General features: G+C 51.5%; 8 protein-coding genes across 8 annotated transcripts; 4 read left to right on the top strand and 4 right to left on the bottom strand.

Annotated features, from left to right (window-relative positions):
* Positions 1 to 1,162: 1,162 nt before the first annotated feature.
* On the bottom strand, positions 1,163 to 5,232 carry N7539_005167 (putative cytosolic regulator Pianissimo; the record flags this gene model as incomplete). Its single annotated transcript, XM_056934769.1, has 3 exons — positions 1,163 to 1,349; positions 1,424 to 1,584; positions 1,651 to 5,232. The coding sequence occupies 3 exons, from the start codon at positions 5,230 to 5,232 to the stop codon at positions 1,163 to 1,165; spliced, it is 3,930 nt and encodes a 1,309-aa protein (XP_056789963.1).
* An 817-nt stretch (positions 5,233 to 6,049) lies between these two features.
* On the bottom strand, positions 6,050 to 8,145 carry N7539_005166 (prephenate dehydrogenase (NADP(+)); the record flags this gene model as incomplete). Its single annotated transcript, XM_056934768.1, has 6 exons — positions 6,050 to 6,205; positions 6,265 to 6,396; positions 6,456 to 7,270; positions 7,399 to 7,510; positions 7,562 to 7,604; positions 8,051 to 8,145. The coding sequence occupies 6 exons, from the start codon at positions 8,143 to 8,145 to the stop codon at positions 6,050 to 6,052; spliced, it is 1,353 nt and encodes a 450-aa protein (XP_056789962.1).
* A 405-nt stretch (positions 8,146 to 8,550) lies between these two features.
* On the top strand, positions 8,551 to 9,280 carry N7539_005165 (40S ribosomal protein uS11; the record flags this gene model as incomplete). Its single annotated transcript, XM_056934767.1, has 3 exons — positions 8,551 to 8,617; positions 8,705 to 8,777; positions 8,968 to 9,280. The coding sequence occupies 3 exons, from the start codon at positions 8,551 to 8,553 to the stop codon at positions 9,278 to 9,280; spliced, it is 453 nt and encodes a 150-aa protein (XP_056789961.1).
* Positions 9,281 to 10,007: 727 nt separating this feature from the next.
* N7539_005164 (AAR2 splicing factor family protein) lies at positions 10,008 to 11,483 on the top strand (the record flags this gene model as incomplete). Its single annotated transcript, XM_056934766.1, has 1 exon — positions 10,008 to 11,483. The coding sequence occupies one exon, from the start codon at positions 10,008 to 10,010 to the stop codon at positions 11,481 to 11,483; it is 1,476 nt and encodes a 491-aa protein (XP_056789960.1).
* A 222-nt stretch (positions 11,484 to 11,705) lies between these two features.
* On the bottom strand, positions 11,706 to 13,037 carry N7539_005163 (branched-chain amino acid aminotransferase, cytosolic; the record flags this gene model as incomplete). Its single annotated transcript, XM_056934765.1, has 3 exons — positions 11,706 to 11,876; positions 11,946 to 12,553; positions 12,623 to 13,037. 3 exons carry the CDS (start codon positions 13,035 to 13,037, stop codon positions 11,706 to 11,708), a joined length of 1,194 nt encoding a protein of 397 aa, XP_056789959.1.
* A 2,741-nt stretch (positions 13,038 to 15,778) lies between these two features.
* On the top strand, positions 15,779 to 17,348 carry N7539_005162 (putative eukaryotic translation initiation factor 3 subunit EifCl; the record flags this gene model as incomplete). Its single annotated transcript, XM_056934764.1, has 2 exons — positions 15,779 to 16,084; positions 16,227 to 17,348. 2 exons carry the CDS (start codon positions 15,779 to 15,781, stop codon positions 17,346 to 17,348), a joined length of 1,428 nt encoding a protein of 475 aa, XP_056789958.1.
* An 815-nt stretch (positions 17,349 to 18,163) lies between these two features.
* On the top strand, positions 18,164 to 18,706 carry N7539_005161 (uncharacterized protein; the record flags this gene model as incomplete). Its single annotated transcript, XM_056934763.1, has 1 exon — positions 18,164 to 18,706. One exon carries the CDS (start codon positions 18,164 to 18,166, stop codon positions 18,704 to 18,706), a length of 543 nt encoding a protein of 180 aa, XP_056789957.1.
* A 282-nt stretch (positions 18,707 to 18,988) lies between these two features.
* N7539_005160 (HesB/IscA family protein) lies at positions 18,989 to 20,181 on the bottom strand (the record flags this gene model as incomplete). Its single annotated transcript, XM_056934762.1, has 2 exons — positions 18,989 to 19,360; positions 19,849 to 20,181. The coding sequence occupies 2 exons, from the start codon at positions 20,179 to 20,181 to the stop codon at positions 18,989 to 18,991; spliced, it is 705 nt and encodes a 234-aa protein (XP_056789956.1).
* Between the last annotated feature and the right edge of the window lie 86 nt (positions 20,182 to 20,267).

Below are 20,267 nucleotides of genomic sequence, written 5' to 3'. Positions count from 1 at the left end.
GACAATCGTGAGAAATGCGTACAAAACTGGAAAAAAATGCCCAGCGGAACCATGACGGAAGCTGGCGGCCGTTCATAGAAAGTGGATCAAAGGGGGTAAAGCTTCTTGGGTGACATGCACAACTTGTGGGGACTGGGGACAAGCCCAGATTAACTATTCTGCAGTGCCGCGGTTGAGGGCCAAGTCCACGAGGATCTCATCCACCTTGACAGGGGAGACAACAGAAATACATCGAGGTTCCTGCCCTGCTGCGACCTCAACAAAAGTTGAAGCTTATGATTCAGTAATCGATGCTGCAAAGCGATCGGCCATAGTAGGTACTTTTTAGAGGCCAGGAGTCTTGGTTTCGGATAGTGTTGCAATACTCGATTTAAATGTTGTTTTTGATTGCCGTCCAAATACTAGTCTCAAATCTCGCTATTCTGCCTGGGCTTTTACTGTTACTACCTAACTTACTGCTGTTACTAAGAGAGCACAAAAGTGCAGATGGGGCTGAAGCTTCAGTGATTATATGGCGTCGAGTCCCTCAATAATCAACTCTAGCCGCGTGAGAGTTTCTATGCATCCGGGCATCCGAGTAATCTATCTTTACCTCAAAGTAGCGGACTAGCGGGATGTGTGTGACAGCGTAAAAGAAAAAAAAAGATCAAGAACAAGCTCTTACCAATCTTACGAGTGAAATTATCTAGCAAAATGATTGTGTCAGCCCGTTTCCACGCTCAGTCTTTGAGAAGTCTACAACAGATCTCGGGAAACGGGCTGACGAGGGACTCGGAACAAATTGGACCGACAAGTGCTCGCGAGGCTGAATGGAATATTCGAAAAGTTATGTCATTTGGTATCAATTCGTGTCTCGTTGCTGCAAAACCGACTCGCCGAAATGCCGATGAAGCTTGCCTGAAGAGATAAATAAAAAAGGAAACGGAAAGACAAGCTTGGATCTATGACAAGTGAAGGAGTACAGGCGCAGTAGCCTTTGATTGAAATACCCTGCTGCAGAGACCAGATACGGACAGAGTGGGTAGGAGAAGGATGGCAACTCGGCGGTGCTGTGAGAAGATAAGATGGATGAATGGGGTATATGTTGCTGACAGGGGTCGAGGTGGGCGGTTCATAACGGGTATCAAGAATCAATCATTCCAAGACTGAGGACTAGAGTGATTTATGTGGATGAGTCAGAATCTGATTCTGAGTCTTCTTCAAGCACGATTCGCCGCATCACACTTTTGTCGAAGAGATCCAGCGCAAAGCGACGAGCTGGTAAACGGTAGTGGTGACTTTCAAGAATAAACAAGGCTTTGCGAAAGAGTTGAACCTGGTGGAACCTTTCAGGCTGCTTGGATTTGAGACTGGCGGTAGAGCATGTCAGATGATGCCAGGAGAAAAGGTAAGAAAAGAGAGGGCAATGGAAGAAGCTGCATACCCGTGCAGGTCCGTCGCCGAACGCTTGGACAGAACAGTGTTCCCCATATCAACAATCTGCTTGAGAATCTTCTGATTGACCGGGTCTGAATCCGTCGTGGCTTGCTTGACTCTTGCCGATGGAGGACGCCGGGAATCAGCATAGAAGCCGGGAAATGAGATCTAGGTGTGTTAGCTTGGTGTGTAACTAAAATCATGAGATGCTTCAATGCGGGCCTCTAATCGTACCAAAAAGAGCTGACGGAAGTCAGCAGGCAGACAAAACCCTAGAGACTCGCCGTTCTGGTCGACAGCAGAATCCCATCCCAGGTGCCGAAGAACTTTCAATCCATGCTTGCTTCGCGAGATCAGACCCAAAACAAAGAAAGCGGTACCACGCATGGTGAGGACGCCGGCTTCTTGCGCAATTGAAACAATCCGCTGCACTATCTCAGATTCTAAGAACGCCGCGCCGAGCTCCATGGATCCAACATTTCCCACAGCCCAGAGACATCCCTTGACCTTGAGAAGAGCCTCATTATCCTCTTCCTCCATGCGAAAGTCACGGATGGTCCACGCGAATTCATTGAAATGGCCGGATTGCTCCAACAGCTTGCACCCTTCCGCAGTTCGCGCGAGTTCACGATAGAAATGCGGAGGCACCACCCCTACATCCTGAAGGTCGACAAGATCCTCAGGCGCAAAGCTATTGCGTCTCGGCTGATCAACATAGGCCCGAGACAAAGCTGCCTCGACAAGACCAACATATGTGTCATTCCGACCGAGGAACCAGTCATCCATCTCTTGAGTGATGTAGTCAAGACCATCCAAATAATGATAGCCGACTGACGTTGAGAGGAAGCGAAGTAGAAGGGGCGCGCCGATTTCACCAAGATGGTCGAGGGACGGACGACACTTGACCACAAATTCAAGGTAGTCGCGTTGATTACAGGCCTCCTCCAGAATTTTCACGGCGATCTGACAGACCGTGACATCTGGATCATAGAGCTGGGTGACAAGAAGTTTCACAACCCATTCTGCGTTGCTGATAGTCAATTGAGGTGACACACCGACCGTTCCAACTGCATATTTGCGGAGCAGCTTTGTGGCAAATATGCGAATATCTTTGGAGCCAATCGTGAGAGCCTTAGAAAGGATGACACGAAGGTGACTCGCCCGGCTATAGTCCATGTTACCAAGTAGAGTCTGAATGAGATCATTCCGATCTTGAAGCTCGATGATGTGGTAGAACATGTTCAGCATGTGCCATCTCTCCATCATGAGTAGACCCCGTGCATCAGCACTCAGCGCGCCCAACATCGCGAAGTAACCCCCGCTCAAGGTACTGGACATTTGCTCTCGAGAGAACAGCGGAGAAGCCGATGTCAATCCACTCATGCGGTCCAGTTGAGCCAAGCATTCCGCGACTTGTCGCAAGAACTTGTTCTCGGCCAGATACTTGATGCCCTCTGGAGTCGCAAGCAAAGTCCGCATAAGTGCGCAGCCAGTGCGTACGTATCTTTGATTTGGTTTTGTATTCGGGACCATGGCAAAGCGATATTTGAAGGGACGGTAGAATCCGAGGAGTCTCTTCATGAATTTGGAGCCTTTGATCGCTTCATCCATGCGCTTCGAGTTGGTCAAAGGACCCTCAACAAGACGGTGAATCAGATCCCATTTCCATTTCATGTAATTGACCGAATTCAAGACATGGGTCTCCAAAATCGCTGTTCGGAATGTCTGTTCGTCCATGGATGCACTCAGCTTGTCTTTGGCGTGTTCATTAGGGAGCAAACCAGGTACAGATAGATCTGGGTCCAAGTTGTATCTGCCCGTTCCGCTTGAATACCCGCCAGATCGCGCTAGCGTGCGGTTGATACTTTCAATCTGGAAAATGGTTGCCGTTGAGACATCGTGCTTCTCCGTGTCAAATTGAACAGCAGCCGGCAGAAGATGGGCAAGCACCTGCAAGTCTGCACTGGTCGTAGCGGGTAAGGAATGGTGGGCCATCTTGAGGACCTCGGTAAGGAGGAGAGTAGCTTTGCGTCGAAGTGATAGTTCCGTCTCATCTTCTATGAGTTCCGAAAGCGCCTGCGGCAAGCCGGCGGCGACCAAAGCTGCAAGGACCAATGTGGAGAAATGCGCTGTCAGATCGAATCGGTTCGCGCTACTCTCTTGATAAGCTCGAGAGCCTGCAAAGTCAGTCTCTGATCGCAAATTCGATACACGGCCGTATGTGGTTAATCTTCTGCCTGCCAAAAACGAAGATGACCACGAGGGAGGCTTGATTCGTAGGGCGTCAAAGAGTAATTCCAAAATCAGATCCCTAGCCTGCGTATCAGGATAATGAAGAGACTCGAGAAGGGAGCGAAGAGGTTTTGCGTCTTCTCTAGAAAGAACCACTAGGCCAGGCCAAGTCTTTAGCATCGCAGAGATGGCGCGCGCCGCGGTCTTTAGCCGACCAGTCTTCAAAGTATCGGCTAGAGAATCGGTGAACGGCGCTAGGACAGCCTCGAGTTCGTAACCCTGGAGGTATTTACGACTTCGAGGAGTATCGAGGACATGCAGAAAACAAGAAATGAGGCTTTCAGATGCACCAAACGTGCCTTCGGCCAGAGCATCGTGCAGGGCGCCCAGTCCGTTCACAGATGCTATCAATTCAGGATCCTTGACCAAGATCTCCGCTAAAGTCATTATTGAGATGTTTCGCAAGCGATCGTCGTGATGCTCAGCGATGGATACAATCGTGCGCACAATGGCGCCAGGGATCTCTTTAACACCGTCTTTAACATCAAGGAAAGCCCTCACAAATTTGAGAGCTTGCTCGCGCTCGATGCTTGCTTTGCTTTCCTTGACCAGCGACAAAATGACAAGCTCGTCAGTGTGGAGTGCTCGAATAGTCTGAAGTGATTTGCGATCAGCGATTGCGTATCGAGTTAATCGATAACCAGCTGCCACGACTTCTTTGCTGTCACTCAGAAGCATGACTTGTACCCGCAAGCCAAAGACAGGCCACGCGAGGTCATATTTGAGAGTCGGATGTCGTTTGAACAGCTCGACGAGGTTGTTGGCACGCTCGACATAGAAATCGGGAGACATGCCATCAACTTCGAGAGCCTGGAGCGTTTCTGAGAGCACGAATGTTGGCGATTCCGAATCGGCTTCGTCCTCCTGTAAATGGCCGTTTTCCTGTAAATCAGATCGTTCCTTTGGATTTCGAGATGGCGAGCGCACAGGGCTTGTACGGAACAGGCTCGACAGACGGCTTCGTGGGGGTGTTGTGGCGGGCGCTTGCGCACGAAGCAGCTCTTCTTCGAGCTCGTTCTGCAACTCGGCCAATTTCCGGTTAGACGAACTCAACTCTGACTCAATCTTCAATCGCTGTTCCTTGGTCTGCTTTGGTGGTTTCGACAAGAGAGCCTCAAGCATGTTTTCGGTACCGGTTTTGATCTTCATCTCCTTCGCAATCTTGTCCCGGATGATAGCCTGTCGCTCCTCAGTGGTAGGCATATCGTCTTCGCCCACTGATCGACTTGCTCGCCTTGCATATGTGCCGTCCGCTCGCGGGGTGACACTTCGGGAGGTCATGCTCCTCAGCTCCGCACTGAAGCTTCCCGGTCCACCAACAGACGGTGCCAACGAAGATGCCCCCCTTGTGCCGGTCGTTGCACTCCCACCAGAACCAGATCGACCGTTCCGCCCCGTCTTGTAAAGCCCATCGTTCCAGCTGCCTCCCACCGATCCACCATCTTGGCTAAGAGAGGAGCGGCCGTCACCCAACGCGCGGTGCTGGGTGGACGCGGAGAACGCTGAGTTGTATCCGGAAGCCATAAAGCTCCATTTAGCTACCAGAGCTGGGTATCACCTATCACGGGTATCTGGGCAGTCGAATGACTGCATTGGAGCCGAGCCAGGCCGTGAAGTCGCAGCGAAGTAATGACTCGGTGTCGAGGGTATGCGCCTTGATGGGGGGAAGCGTGCGGGAGGTGAGCAGGGAGAGAGGGAGGGGAAGTCCTCCGCGGCTTCACTCAAAAGATGCCAAACCCAGCTGAATCACAGAATAAGAATGACCATCACAACTGACCCGCAGTTGTTAGCCGAGGATCGCGAAATGGGGCAGAGTACTGGGCAAGACCTTTTCTACTGGACGTTTCCACACACTTGACCTGAGTACTTGGTTGAGTGTGAATTGCACACCTTGGATGACTAAGGCTTCACTGATCCCGCCGAAGTGGAGGGCGTGTCAACGAAGGGAATTACTTGCAGTTACAAGTTACAAGTTACAACAGGTTCCTCTCATCTTACGCATGTTTACTCTGTAAATGAAGATTTTCCAGGGACCAAGGATGGTATCTACAGTGCTTGACTGCTGGCAGAAGACATATTTTGGCCAGACATTCATCGTGTCGAATTGAACATTTTGCTGCTCATGGCACATTCCAGAGTATTTCAACATCATAGCATATTTGCGAAGATATGACGAAGACCTACTGACCCAATGCGATCTGACGATTGGCTATCATAACAAGCCAAGCTATCGGTGCTTCCTTTGTTGATCAGCTTGAGCCTTGTACTAGATCGTTTGCAGACCCTGACGTGGCCCACGAAACTGAAGGAAAGCGAACTGATATTGACCTCAATACCGATATCAAGGCTTCTGTTCTGTTTTCTCGAGGATGGTCTTCATCATCTCATCTCCAAGCTTGGCGGCCTCAGGGAATTGAGGCGCGAAGTATTGGGCAATCCGCTCGAAGCGATCCCGGTAGGACTCAAAGTCTCCGAATGAGACACAATCAGACCACGCCTGAGAAGTCGGTCAGTCGTATCAAACAAGAGTCTCGGGACATTAACATATTGACTTACCCGTGCCGCAAATGTGAACTCCAGGTCATCGGAGCGGAACGTGTTATCATCAATTGCAGTGTCAAGGGCCTCTTCAAGAAGGTCGGGGTTTCGGAACAAATACTCGGTCACTCCCAGCCACAAGCGGAAGAGCTGGGTTTGGTCAGCGGACTTTCGTCATGCGTCGAAGCGCCATTTCAAGAGAAACCTACCGGCGTGGAGCAGATCATATGGTCGTAGGGCACAATGCCAAGCTGCGACCAACAGTCCACAATTGCGAGCAGACTGAGGTGACTGTTGGGGGGTGATTTCTCACGTGTATGGTTCGACAAGGAAAAGCGATCAAGAACTTCATCGCTCAAGAGTAAATCTTGTGCCTCCGTTCCATCTTTGAAGACCGAGGCGCCTGCAGCTTTCACACGACGCTTCAGTTCCTCCCTTTGTCCACCGATCATGAGCTTATAAAGGTCAGTCACGGAGTCGGCATACTGGCGGATCTGCGCTTTGGCAGAAGGGTTCAGGATAGCAAGACCCGCGTACACGTGCCACTTATTCGAGTAAATGCGGAGAGTAATGTTAATCTTGACATTCTCGATTCCGCCGACCCATCGAGAGATCTCCCAAGGGAACTGCCGATTCGCCTGCCAGGCTGATCCCATACTCAAAAAGGCGGCGTGAGTAACGGCCTGTGTATCGGCAGTGATTCGATCGTGCATCTCTCCTGTGAGGTAGACATGTTGAGACCCAAATGACGAGAGGATCTCATTCACAAAGTTCAAAGCCTCATCGGATGCTCTGTGCTTGATCAGAACCTGCGGTTTCGTGTCAATATCACCATCGACGCAGGCTGTATATGAGCAGGGAAGGGATATGCTCACCAGTGGCTGGCCTTTGGGATTCACTTTGGGACCATGCAGCGAATGGCACGATACAATTTCTACATCGGAGGGCAAGTGTTTCTCGAAGGCGGCGAGCTCGGGCGCCTTGCATGAAGTTTGACCGCCGACAATGGCACCCTGCTTGGTTGCTTTGCATGTGGAATTGACACGTCAGAAAATCCGGAGCTGCCTGCATGAGGTCGAATCGCGACATCGAGGAACAAAGTCCAGTAACGGGGGGTGGAGATCACGGGCATGGACTTGATCGTGGACATACATGGACCATACTGTGCAACAACGCGGTCGATGACGCCAGCTTCTACACTGTAAAGGATAAAGTCGCTAATTCTCGAAACGAGATGGCCATTCGGAAACACGGTGACCAAGGGCTAGTATACGATGAGCATCAGGCTGGATGATGGTCCCAGCAGGAAACGTACTCGAGAAGCGAACTCTTCTTGAAGAGATGCAAAATTCTCAGGTCTATCACACGCATTGATTCTTTGAATAAAATAATATAGTACTTCGTTAGTGACCTCGCTCTAAAGAGCCCAAGCCGAAAGACGAGGGGACAGTTGACAGGGTATCTTGTAAGAGATTGCTAGCTTCAAAAGTCGTTAGTTAGCACATTGTCTGACCAAGTGAATTCAAACAACAGTTCAAGATGGGAGAAAATTCCACGATGTCAGACATGAAAAAATTAAGGTAGCGAGTATTTTACATCATCGACGACCCAGCGGGCACCCTCCAACCAGAATGGCGAGGAGGGTTCCGCCGAGTCATGCTCGAGCCAAATGCACTCAAGTCATCATTCGAGATTGGGGGGCAGGAAACGGTGGAGATTGCGAAAAGAGCAAGAGAAGGCTTACCATCAATCGTAAGTCGCCCACTGTCATGAAGGACAGTGAGCGAAAGTGGGTGGAATTTACCTCCAGCCGGCATCGCTCAGACGCTGGGCATACATTTTGCCCATATCGCCCATGCCGATGATGCCAATCGAGGCAGTCTCCCTGGTGCGTCCCATTTTGACGATTGATACTCTTAGGAATTGAGAATTTTCCAAAATCTTCACACAGAAGGATCGAATGCTAGTGGAAAAGGCTTGATGTTTGCTCCGCTTCAAATCAGCTGTGAGGTGAGGAAGGAAAGTGCGCCTGGAAAGATGGCCTGTCAGCTTATGTCGTAAGGATCAAACAGAAAAATTTAAGTACTTTCCATCTGACCGCCTAGTGACCCACATTTATGCCGCTTCGTGCCTCAGGCGGGTAGCCTGGACCATTCGCTTGCCTAGCAGTTTGCACCAATCAAAGTCGAGGAGCACGCGAGGGCACACACCCACTTTTTTCGATCTTTGATTCTGGCGGTTTGCGCTCTTTCCTCTCTCCCTCCTCCATATTCCATCCACGACAACTCCGTCCACACATTCGCAATGGCTCCCAAGAAGACTACCCCCGCCGCTAAGGAGAACGTCTCCCTCGGCCCCCTCGCTGGTGATGGTATGTTGGCGACACTTCCTGCTTCATGATGGGGTCATGTGAAAACTCCGCGGAAACCGAGACTAATTGGATTTGCGCACGGAATAGGCAAGCTCGTTTTCGGTGTTGCCCGCATCTTCGCCTCCTTCAACGACACCTTCGTTCACGTCACTGATCTTTCGTACGTTACTCCGCATCCGCATGTTCCTCAAGACTCTATTGCGCCTACCGCCTTTCGCCTCGGCCGTGTCGAACATGTGTGTACACGGAAAAGTGTGCCCTCGGGTTCAACCGCGACCAAGGTTCAAAGGCAGCATTGGGGCTATCATATGACAATCAAACGCAAGTTGCTGACCTGAGATTACTTACAGCGGCCGTGAAACCATCGTCCGTGTCACCGGTGGTATGAAGGTCAAGGCTGACCGTGACGAGTCCTCCCCCTACGCCGCCATGCTGGCTGCTCAGGACGTCGCTGTCCGCTGCAAGGAGCTCGGCATCAACGCCCTCCACATCAAGATCCGTGCCACTGGTGGTAACGGCACCAAGACCCCCGGTCCCGGTGCTCAGTCCGCCCTCCGCGCTCTTGCCCGTGCCGGCATGCGCATTGGTCGTATCGAGGACGTGACTCCCACTCCCTCCGACTCTACCCGCCGCAAGGGTGGTCGCCGTGGTCGTCGTCTGTAGACGTGTGCGGTCTCTTCTTTCTCCGACTGCGACTTTATTGCGTGGCTGGATTGGAGGTCTTCTGCAGGGTCTACTTGCATATGTGGATGGAATAAACGCGAAGAACGGCCCTTATTGCCTGGTCTTCAGATGTTCTCATGCCCTGAAAAGTTCATCTCAGTTATAGGAATTGAGTCTGAATGTCAGTCCTATATTGACATTTATCAATTGACTTTTTTCTGAGTACCTTATATTTGCCGTAGTGTAGAGCTTTCGTTGTCTCGACTGTCTCTCTTCCTTTTTCTCTATCTCTTCCCCCGCAGTAGCTTTGGAACCCATGGTATCAATTTGGTATAGCTGCGCATTTCATGAAATGTCAAACATCCCAGCTGATAGTCGAGACACAGATTACCCCGCTACCATAGTTTAAGCGATCAGATTTTCACCCGCGCACTGCATTGTCCGATTACGTTGGAGCAGCTACACATGCGCATGTGTTTCCATTAGGAGCAAGAGATTCCCCGCAGGCTGACTCTTTGTACATCCCCATCGCAAAAGCTTGTACGCCGCCTTCGTGAGTAGAGCAATCACAATTGGTGCGGAACACTGACATCAGCGACGTTCGGACCGGGGAATTCCCCCAATCGACAAATTTCGACGCTGCGCAAGCAGTTCTCAGAATTCACCGCTTTTTTTCTTTTTTTTATAACAGAAGTCGGGATAGTCGGAGATTCCCTGATCGATCGTCATGCTTCCATCTCATCACCCGTCACCGACGATCCTTCTCCCCCAGCTCCCTCCGAGAACCCTCGTGGGCATCGACCTCGTCGCATTCACCTCGACCGCAAACTTCCACGGCATCCGCGACTTACCTCCTGGGTGGCACTTTCTCTACACTGGTACAACGGAGAGCTTCTCGCTGCGATGTGGATCATGGTTTCACGTGAGCGACGTCAGCCATGCAGGGACATGCGACAATGAAACTGCGCTTGTACGGGCGCATGCGCAGCCCCCGCCACAAGTACTTTGGGCCGACATCTATATCTGGAAATGGAGTACAGAATCCGAGTCTCTTTCATGTCTCTCGGGGGAGAGCGATTCCGACCGCCAAGAGGCTATGGGCTACAAAGCTAATCTTGGTTCTCTCTGGCAAAGCGGTAGATTGTTCCGGTACAGGAGTCGTGTGTCTCCCGCCATGTTGTCGAATAAGCCTGGTTCAGCACCGCTTGAAGCGCGTCTGGCCGAGGAGAACGAGGAGGCCGAGGAAGAGGGGCGCAGGGATTGGCGACAACTTACAAATCGGTTATCGCCCGAGCTTCTGTCGCGCATTGTCGGGAGCCCGGAACAAGATGTAGACGGACATTTGCGTTGGACGGTGACTTCTGCGAGTACTTCCAATCGTGATGCAGATTATATTCCAGGTGTGGATTCGCCCTCGACAGAAGAGAAGGGGGACGACAGGACTGGAGCCAGACAGACGATCGAGCGGGAAAAGGAGTTCAACTTTCTTCCTGTGGATCTAAAGCGAACATGGCGAGAGGGCGCCATTGGACGTGAAAGAACGGAAGGTGCTCGAGACAAGACTTGGGCTTTGAGCGATCTTGTGCTGAGGAACTCGAGTCGTGTCGGGGGCGAAATCACCGTGGATGAGAGCACAGGAGAGGCCCAGATTCTGGGTGAATTGCAGTTCACGTTTGTGATGGTTCTAACCATGATGAACTTCTCTTGTTTACAGCAATGGAAGAGGTTACTGGAGCTCGTTTTGACTTCTCGACAGGCGATCGTTGAACGTGAATCGCTTGTGAGTGAAGTCATTCACATATTGTTGAAACAGCTCCAGAGATGCGACGATGTCGAAGGTGGGCTATTTGAGATGGATGGCGACGAGGGTGGACATTTCATACATGAGCTTCTCAAAAAGCTTCGCCGCTCGGTTGATGAGGTCGCACCGCAGGGAAGCAATTCAACGGTCAGGACCGAGCTTGGAAAACTGGAGAGTTGGGTTAAAGAGGAGTTCGACTGGGAGTTGAACCGTGAATCTGTTGTTCGACGAGGCATGCTCCAGTTGGAAGATGGCGAAGAGGTTGAGATGGAAATGGAGGATAACGATGCTGATGAAGAGACTGGCGAATATGCTCCAATGGTGGTTGATCTCGGGGAGCATCATACCCCAGTGGAAGAGGACGGTGATGAGGCCTCGGACCTTGGCGATGTACGATATTAATATCCATTTAGACAAATTGCACGATATTCCCAAGTACGATCATTGATATGACTCAAGTAGTTCTTTCCTATTCATGCACAAAATCTCAAATCGTATATACATTGACGAATGTACCAAAATTCGTCGAAATCATGATCTCTAGTCGCTAAACGGTAAAATGAACGGGGCCAACCTGGTTGGGGGACCTCACGGCAAAAAAGACCGTCTGTCTCAATCGTGAATCTACTGCTCTTCCTCAACGAGATACGCCCACTCGTGCTCCTCTTTGCCATACATGATGGCTTCGAGCCAGGACTTGATCTGAGCGGCGTAACCGGCAGGCTCGCCATCCTTGCCCAAAGTGCTGATGTCTTGGTCGTTGTTGCGGATCATGGCCACGGGAGTGATGAAGTACTATTGAAGATAAGTTAGTATTGTAGATCAAACAACTCTCACCAAAGCGATGGGGGATACAAAACTTACAGCAGTGCCTGAGACGAATGACTCCACAATACGGCCCTCTTGTGCGGCCTTCTCGATCTCACTGATCGTCAAGGTGCGCTCAACCACCTGCAGAGGAGCAAGCTTGCCAACGAAGTTCTCGGACAAACGTTCGCGGGCGAGCTCAAGAACACTACGACGTGTGACACCGGGCAAGATCAACTGGCTCTCAAGAGGAGCAGTCACCAGCTCGAGCCGGCCGGTGTCGGCGTTGTGCCAGATGATGAAGAAGTTGCTAGCGCCAGCCTCAGTGACCTGGCGGTCTTCGCCGAACAACCAGAGGATTTGATCGAAGCCCATGGCCTGAGCTTTGCCGTGGGACTGCAACGAGGGACCGTAGTTGGCACCCAGTTTGGCCCAACCGAAACCACCGGGCCAGGCACGGATGGAGTCGGGACTAGAAGCGAAGAGCTTCAGACCCTTGGACACAGTCTCGCCTTCCTTCTTCATCTTGGTGAAGTCTGGCCAGGGGACAGCGATGATGAACAGCAGTGCCTCCTTGGGGACCTGAACACCCAGATGGGGTCCGTTGCCGATCACAGTTGGGCGAATGTACAAGAACGAGCCGGGACGGTCCTTGGGAAGCCAGCCTGTGCGCAGAATCGGGATGTTAGTCAAAATGCTCTCAATCCAACTTCAATACAGAGTATATCACGTACGTGGGCCGTCAATCTCCATCAGCTTCGCAACAAGCTTCTTCACCTCATCAGCCTTGAAGCCTGGCAGAGAGGAGCGCTGCGAGGAAGTGTTCAGGCGCTGGCCGTTGAGGTCTGGACGGAAAAGACGCAGCTTGCCGTCGTAGCCACGGTAAACCTTCATGCCCTCGAAGCACTCGGTGGCGTAGTGCAAACAGGATGCAGTCGGCGGAACGCTGAGGTTCTGGTAGGGCTTCACCTCGGGAGTCTCCCAGCCATTGTTCACTGTCCATCGCACGGTGACCATGTGGTCAGTGCAATAGGAGTGACTCAGTTCCTCGGGAGAACCAGGGAGAGGCACATCTCGAAGGTTGGTGGAGCGGGTGATGTTGAATTTGGATGCGTCAAGCTCCGCGACGTTGGTAGCAATGGAGCCCATCTTGTATCTGAACGTGACGATTGAAGTGGTGGAAGATTGAAAGAGGGTTTGATGATCTCTGATTGAGAAAGGAGAGAGATTTTTTTGAAGGGTGAGTCACTGGGATCTCAAAGGTGAAATTGAACAGACAATGAACGGTGTCTGGTGGAGACGATTCGGCTCCTCAAAACTTGGCAGGAGAACGAGAGCTTGACCAATGTGTAGTCTTTCGATGGTGCTGCTTGCCGATACGAGACAGTAGCAGTGCGTCAGCGTGAGCACAATTTGTCAAGAAATTGAATTGCGGAAGTGCGGATGAATTTATCGAAATCGGCTTGCCCCGGCGAAACTGGATCCAAACTTTATCAAAGCCGAGCCGAGCAGCCCCCCCCAAAAACTTTTTTATGTTTTGCCGCTCGGGCATGACAGTCGCGACGACATCCTTATCGGCATCTAGATCCTCGAACCCTCTTTCTCTATCTGCGGGCTCCGCCTGTCATTCTCTTTCCGTTTTCACCCCTCCCTTTACAGACATTTGATACTGCAGTGTATCCATGCACGTGCAGCATCGATCTCGGCGATAGGATCCTCTTATCGCATGATTCGCATCCCACGACGGTAAGAGCGTGGATATCTTGTTGGAGGGTTAGCGTTCCGAACTGCCACACTAAGGTGTGCACGACTACACGCCTTTCGAGCGACAGCGGTGGAGACGCCTCCACTCTCCACCTATGAGCCGACGGTAGCCGGCAGGGGTCAACAGATCGACTGACGCAGGCCGCAAGGAGATTAAATCAATTCATCTTTCGACTAAACCGAGCTCGATCGTGGCTCTCAGATTCCGACATCATAGAAACAGGGCGATAGGAACACAGTTGGGAATGAAGGTGGGCGTATGTGCAACCTGCACGGATGCGCCTTACAACCACGTCGAGTTCAGAGGTCGGGCTCTGCAGATTGCCATCGTTTTTGAGGCATCGAAGACTTGGTAGTTTCCTCTTCCTCACTTTCGACTTCTTTGACGACTTCGGGGTTTCGGCACAATCGGCCGTAAAGTCTCAGCTTTTTTCATGCCGGACTATAAATATGACCGTATCTCCTTGTTGTCGGTGGCGTTCAGTGTTTTTCGGTTTCTACGACATCATGCTGTGCTTTTCCCAGCCGAGGAGGCAGACTGCCTTGGAGTGACCTCAAGCGCAGAAAGGTGATTGCAGCCCTAGTGCTGCCATGAAAAAAACACCGAGGACAATACCAAAGCAGAGCTGACGAGACCGAAGTCACTGAAGGATGGATGGACTTCTAGGTCACATTGATTGAATGGGGGAAGCTGCTTTCAGGCCAGCCAACCCGAGATTGATGCACAGTTCAGATTGATTGATTGTATAGCAGGGAATCACGGGAGACCGTGTCTGGAATCTATCAGTTGAGTCAAGTTCGATATGGGCACTCCAGTGCGTCGACAGATCGTCTGGCTCCCTCTCGACACTGAACACTCAAGCCATCAAGTTTGGGCTTCGAAAATCCTGAATACTGGAATCAAACGTCGGCGCAATGCCTTAGAGTTCGCAGCCGACGCGATAATTTCTAGGTTTGTTTACCACAATTCACCTCTTTCACCATATAGTTGGAGCTGGTATCGAGTCCAGAATCAGTCATTCTAGAATGTCTTCCGCCATGAAGGCGCAATTCGGTCGAGCTGTAACATCGGTCGAGCAACATGCCGAATCTTTTCAGATCATGAACGGTTCCTCTTCCGACGTCAGTTGAGCCCGAACGAGCCCTGCCTCGAGGGAAGTCTAGTACATTGTGACTTGGAAGTCCATCATCTTTCATCTCAGACTAGGTCATTTTATTTACTAGCGGGCCCAGTCTAGACGAGGCCGGACAATCCAATGTGCTGAAGAGGGCTTTGGAGGGTTTGTTTTGAGTACAGGTACTCGCTGGGTCATCGCGAGTCTTTGTGCAAAGCTCTTCAGCCCTTTTCGCCTGTGTGTCTGGAACAACTTGGTCTCTTACAGCGGTCGTGAACATGGCTTGAATTCTCTGAGTTCGCCAATGTGTCTAGCATGAGAAAATGACACCTTGGTGTTATGCTTCGCATTGTTGCCCGAGATTTGACGGATGTAAATAAGCCACTCGAGCGAAGCTTCTCAACCTCACCACAATAGACCCAGATCCCTTATGAGAGCTTGAAGACCTCCAAGCCTGTGGTATGAAATGCTTCCAGTTCAGCCAGGCCATTTCGACTTGCCCAAGGTGCTTGATTCTGGTGGGCTCAACATTATGTGATGGAGGCACTTGATCGGTAGGTTGATGCTTCAGGAGCGCAACCACAGTCAAATACCGCAGATCTCAGAAGACAGCTGCTCGGACTAGTGTGAATTTGGATTCATAGTCCAAGAAAAGTTGCTGCATAGTGCATGACTACATACCACCGAGCTGGGGCCGCATCCTAACGTGTGGTACCTGCTGGAGGTCCTTGCCGCACAACTTCCAACCTGGTGGAATGGTGGAAGCAGCATGAGCTGAGTCAGCATTCAACTTTATGCCCAGATAAGATAAGCACAACACCGAAGCGAAAACCCTCAAAATTCGACTTCTTTGGCAAATCGCACAGGCCGCTGCGGACGTGAACCCCCCACCACCACCACTACCATCACCTTCTCCTCCGCCCTTGCCGTCCTCCCTCGGCGCGAGTATCAACTAGAATTTACCATCACCCTCAATTCCGTGTTCCGGCTCGAAGTCTTTTAACGCCCACAATGTCCTACGACGACCGCGTGAATGCGCGCCCGAATCTGAACGATGAGTCTGATGTCGAGGAGGAGGCTCTGGTCAATGACTACCGTGAGCAGGTCAATTACGAGGATGGAATGAGCGACTTGGACCGCACAACATCCCTCGGTGGCTCGCAGACTCAGGACCTCCAGGCACAGTTGACTGCCGCTGCTACCCCGCTGGAATACCAGGCCACTCTTGAGACCAAGTTCGCCAGCTACGACAACTACTGCAGTCTTTTCCACTACATTCTGAACTCGGAAGGCCCTGTCGACCTTGAAGTTCCCTCAGTAGGTGATATCTCGCGCAGTTTCATTGTTCAAGTTCGAGCAAAACAATAAATGAAAACCTCAGGCTTGGCATTTCTGAAAAACCAGGCTGCAGCTTCAAAAATGACTCGAAAGCTAACCGCTGTATATTTGCTCACTCTAGTACTACTGGGCATGGGATGTTATAGATGAGTTCATCTACCAGTTCGAGTCCTTCTGCCGCTACCGCAACCGCGTCGCCCGTAGTGGTTCCTCCGAAGAGGAGGCTCAGCTGCTCCGTGAAAACCCCAACACCTGGGGCTGCTACTCCGTGCTGAACGTTCTCTACTCCCTCATTCAGCGCTCCCAGATCAATGAGCAGCTCGCTGCTATCAAGCGGGGCGAGGACCCCGTCACCGTCGCTGGAGAGTACGGCTCTCGTCCTCTGTACAAGATGCTGGGCTACTTCTCCATCATTGGCCTGCTTCGCGTGCACTGCCTGCTCGGTGACTTCAGCCTCGCCATCAAGACTCTCGACGATATTGAGATGAACAAGAAGGCCATGTTCGCCCGCGTGATGGCCGCCCACTTCACCACCTACTACTACGTCGGTTTCTCATACATGATGATGCGTCGTTATGCTGACGCCATCCGCATGTTCAGCCACATTCTGGTCTACGTCTCCCGGACGAAGAACTTCCAGAAGGGCGGCAACAGCTATGATGCTATCGCCAAGAAGAACGACCAGATGTACGCTTTAATCGCCATCTGCGTTGCTCTCCACCCCACTCGCCTGGACGACACCATCCACTCTGCCGTCCGCGAGAAGTACGGCGAGCAGTTCCACCGCATGCAGCAGGGTGGCCCCCAGGCTCTCCCTGTGTTTGAGGAGCTGTTCCGCTCTGCTTGCCCCAAGTTCATCAGCCCGACTCCTCCTGACTTCGACAACCCCGCGGTTAACGTTGACCCCGTTGACCACCACACCGCCATCTTCATGGATGAGGTCAAGAACACTCTGTTCAACCCCACTATCCGCTCCTACCTGAAGCTCTACACTACGATGGATCTGAAGAAGCTGGCTGGCTTCCTGGAGGTTGAGCCTGAGCAGCTCCGCTCGTGGCTCCTAGTCAACAAGCAGCGCAGCCGCCAAATCCGCTGGGTCGAGGGCGGTCTGCTCGAGGGCGAGGCCGTCATTTCCAACGATCTCGACTACGCCCTTGAGGACGATCTGATCCACGTCAGCGAGACCAAGGCCGGCCGCCGCCTGGTGGACTGGTACCTGCGCAACCTTGCCCGCGTCTACTAGAGATTGTCCTTCCCTCATTGAGGCAATCCGCCACTCATCCCAACCGGGTTGATTTCACAGCCCACGGCATGCCCTGCCGTTAGGCGGGATGAGTTAAAATATGGAGCGATCTGCTCCCCCTGGAGGAAAGAAATGGTACATGACACGAGATGAACTTTTCCTTCATAATCTTCGCATTGCTTCCACTTCCCCCTTTCTTCCCTATATTCCTCCTACTGTTTCTCCCTCCTCTGGTGCTGGTGTCTAACCGCCTTTTGTCTGGTTTCTCTTTTTTTTTTGGGTGCTCTTTTTTTTGCCCTGGTCATTGGTCCTCACTCTCAGAGGCCGGCGGGCCTGTTCCTGTGGACTCGAGATCAAGTCGGGTCATCGCAATATCTTAGGAGGGCGTACGATTGTCATTTCCCGCAGCCTGCGGCTCAGCTTCTTTTACACATGGGGATGTTGCACTCATGGCGAGTGTTTGTGGCGGTAGATGGAGAAAAAAGACTTGATGAAGCGCATAGATTAACAATCATATATTTCCCATGTAGACTCCCGAGGACCTGAACTCGCTCGTGATGTGATTTGAAAGCCGATGAAGCTCTAGTCAAAGTTTCCAGCTAGTAGTATGCGTCGTTATGGATCTAGACCTCCATCTGCCATCGGGCTGTAGTATTGCCGCGGCCGGCTCCTTGCCTTCGAAATCGCTTAATCAAGTTCTGATAATAGGCAGGTGTGTCTCCGCCAGTGAGCTACAATTTTTTTCCTTCAACTACAAGCCAATCTCTCCATGTTTGAAGTTTCAAAACAAAACACAGGAACCCCACCATCCAACAATGGAAATTCCACAAATCACCTCCAAACTCTCCACTCGACCTGTCCAATTCCCAGATTGCTGTCTCTCCATATCCACAACCCTACTCCATACCCTAGCAAGTCTGCTCCCCAGACAGCCCGGATTCACACTCTCCATAGGCAGCGGCTCAGGTCTCCTTGAAGCACTTGTCTCGCAGTCTGATCCTCAAATATCCATCGAGGGGGTCGAAGTGGCTTCGGATGTGAACCGGTACATTGCCGAGGAACATATGCATGTCGCAGGTGGTGCCTGGGATCTGTATGCTCGGGCGAAGCAGGCTAGTGCGTGGATGTTTGTCTATCCGCGGGAACCGAGATTGGTCTCGAGGTACATTGAGACCTATGGCAATGGGGATGAGAATGGGGATGGGAGGCCTGAAATGATTGTTTGGTTGGGGCCGAAGGTGGATTGGGTGGATTATGAGGTGTGTTTTCGGCAGTCAAGGTACTGTGAGTTATGGGTTTTGGGGGAGGAGGAAGGGTTGGCGCCTTATGAGAGTGCTGTTGTGGCCAGGCGTGTGTAGTTTGACATGATATTTCTAGCTGTGATATGTGGTCTCTTTGGGTGTTATACCTGCAATCTGCATTGTTGGACGAAATTTGTAGTATACTGTCTTGGCCACGACATTTCACTAGCAGTATCTTTGGAAGTAGGTCAAGTCTTCTTCGAGGCCGGCTACCATGCCGAGTGCAACCCATTCTATAGGTGAGGCGAATATGTATGTGCAGATGCTATAATAATACATGCAGGAGAGGGATATAAAGGTAGTGGAGTTCCAGGTTCAAATCACAAGCTTCGTACCGGATCAATCCATCACGTCGAAGCTGGTGCCGCACCCGCAGTTACTGGTAGCCCGGGGGTTGTCCACGATCTTGAATTGACTTCCAATCAATTCAGTCGTGTAATCGACCGTGCTTCCCGAAAGCAGCTCGAGCGAGGGTTCGTCCATAATGACCTTTGCTGTGCCAGCAGCCATCGGAGTATTTTCTGACGAATCCACCTCACCCTCGAAGATAGTGTCCTCCTCCGAATCGATCTTGTTCTCGGACTCCAGCGACATCAGGTATTGGAAGCCATGACAGCCACCGCTTGTGACGGTAATGCGAAGATGGTGGTAAGGGTTCTCTTTATTTGTCGCGGACGGTGAGACGGACGGGTCAGTGATCTCGCGAAGGCGCTGTTGAAAAGTATAGTCAGCGAATCGATGTTTGTCACAGCCGCATGTCTCTGTGTTAGAAGCAAAATGGAGAACAAAAGAACTGAGAACATATAACAAGCACATGTGGAAAACGACAAAACGTTGCTCATGCCTACAGCGAGGTCATTCGAAGACAAACTCTCGCGAAAAACAAAAACATACAACAGTCAGGATTCGCATGTGGTCACCCACCATACTACTAACTGACCGGCGTGTGGCTTAAGTACGGCTGAACGGACGGGAAGCCCTGTTCTCCACACCCTGTGGTCGTATGTGCTTAGGGAGTATGAGAACTGAACCAAACCGCTGTCAGAAGAATGGTCCCACCTTTCGACCGGGCCACCTGCAGCTTGAGTCCAAGTGATGACAAATGGCGCTGACGGTGTATCCGCCCTTTTCTGTCCTCTCTGCGCGGCTTCATATGCGACAGCCAAGGAAAGCGCAAACAAGTAAAGTCATGTACGTACCGTCACTGCCCGAGGCGAAATGTTGATCATGAGCGTTTCTCCATCGTCTCCAGTCCGGGGGTTTTGCGTCACCTTCGTAGCAAGCTGAACAGGTGATGTGGAGAACGCAGCTGCGGGAAATTGATGTTGTCCTCGGCGCGTCCGCTTTGATGTGGTCGATCGAGGTGCTGAGAACGCCGTGGGAGCTGTGGTGAATCGGCGGGTTGCGGCTTTGGTAACGAAGGAGGATGCGGAGATGCGCAGGGCTGGTCGAACGGACAAGAAAAGCTGTGATGGGGCTTGGGACAGTTGGCGCAGAGCGCAAGTGTGGATCGGAAATGACGGCGACAACATATCTAAGGCCTAGATAGTGTGTCACTCTGCCCCTAATTTCTCTTTGGAAAGGTAGTTGGCGTGTAACTACTCGACTGAGAGAGGTG

Source organism: Penicillium diatomitis (genome assembly GCF_028827545.1).
Source record: "Penicillium diatomitis strain IBT 30728 chromosome Unknown utg000005l_segment0_segment0, whole genome shotgun sequence".
In the NCBI taxonomy this organism is placed as follows: domain Eukaryota; kingdom Fungi; phylum Ascomycota; class Eurotiomycetes; order Eurotiales; family Aspergillaceae; genus Penicillium; species Penicillium diatomitis.
This window is presented reverse-complemented; position numbering and strand designations above follow the sequence as displayed.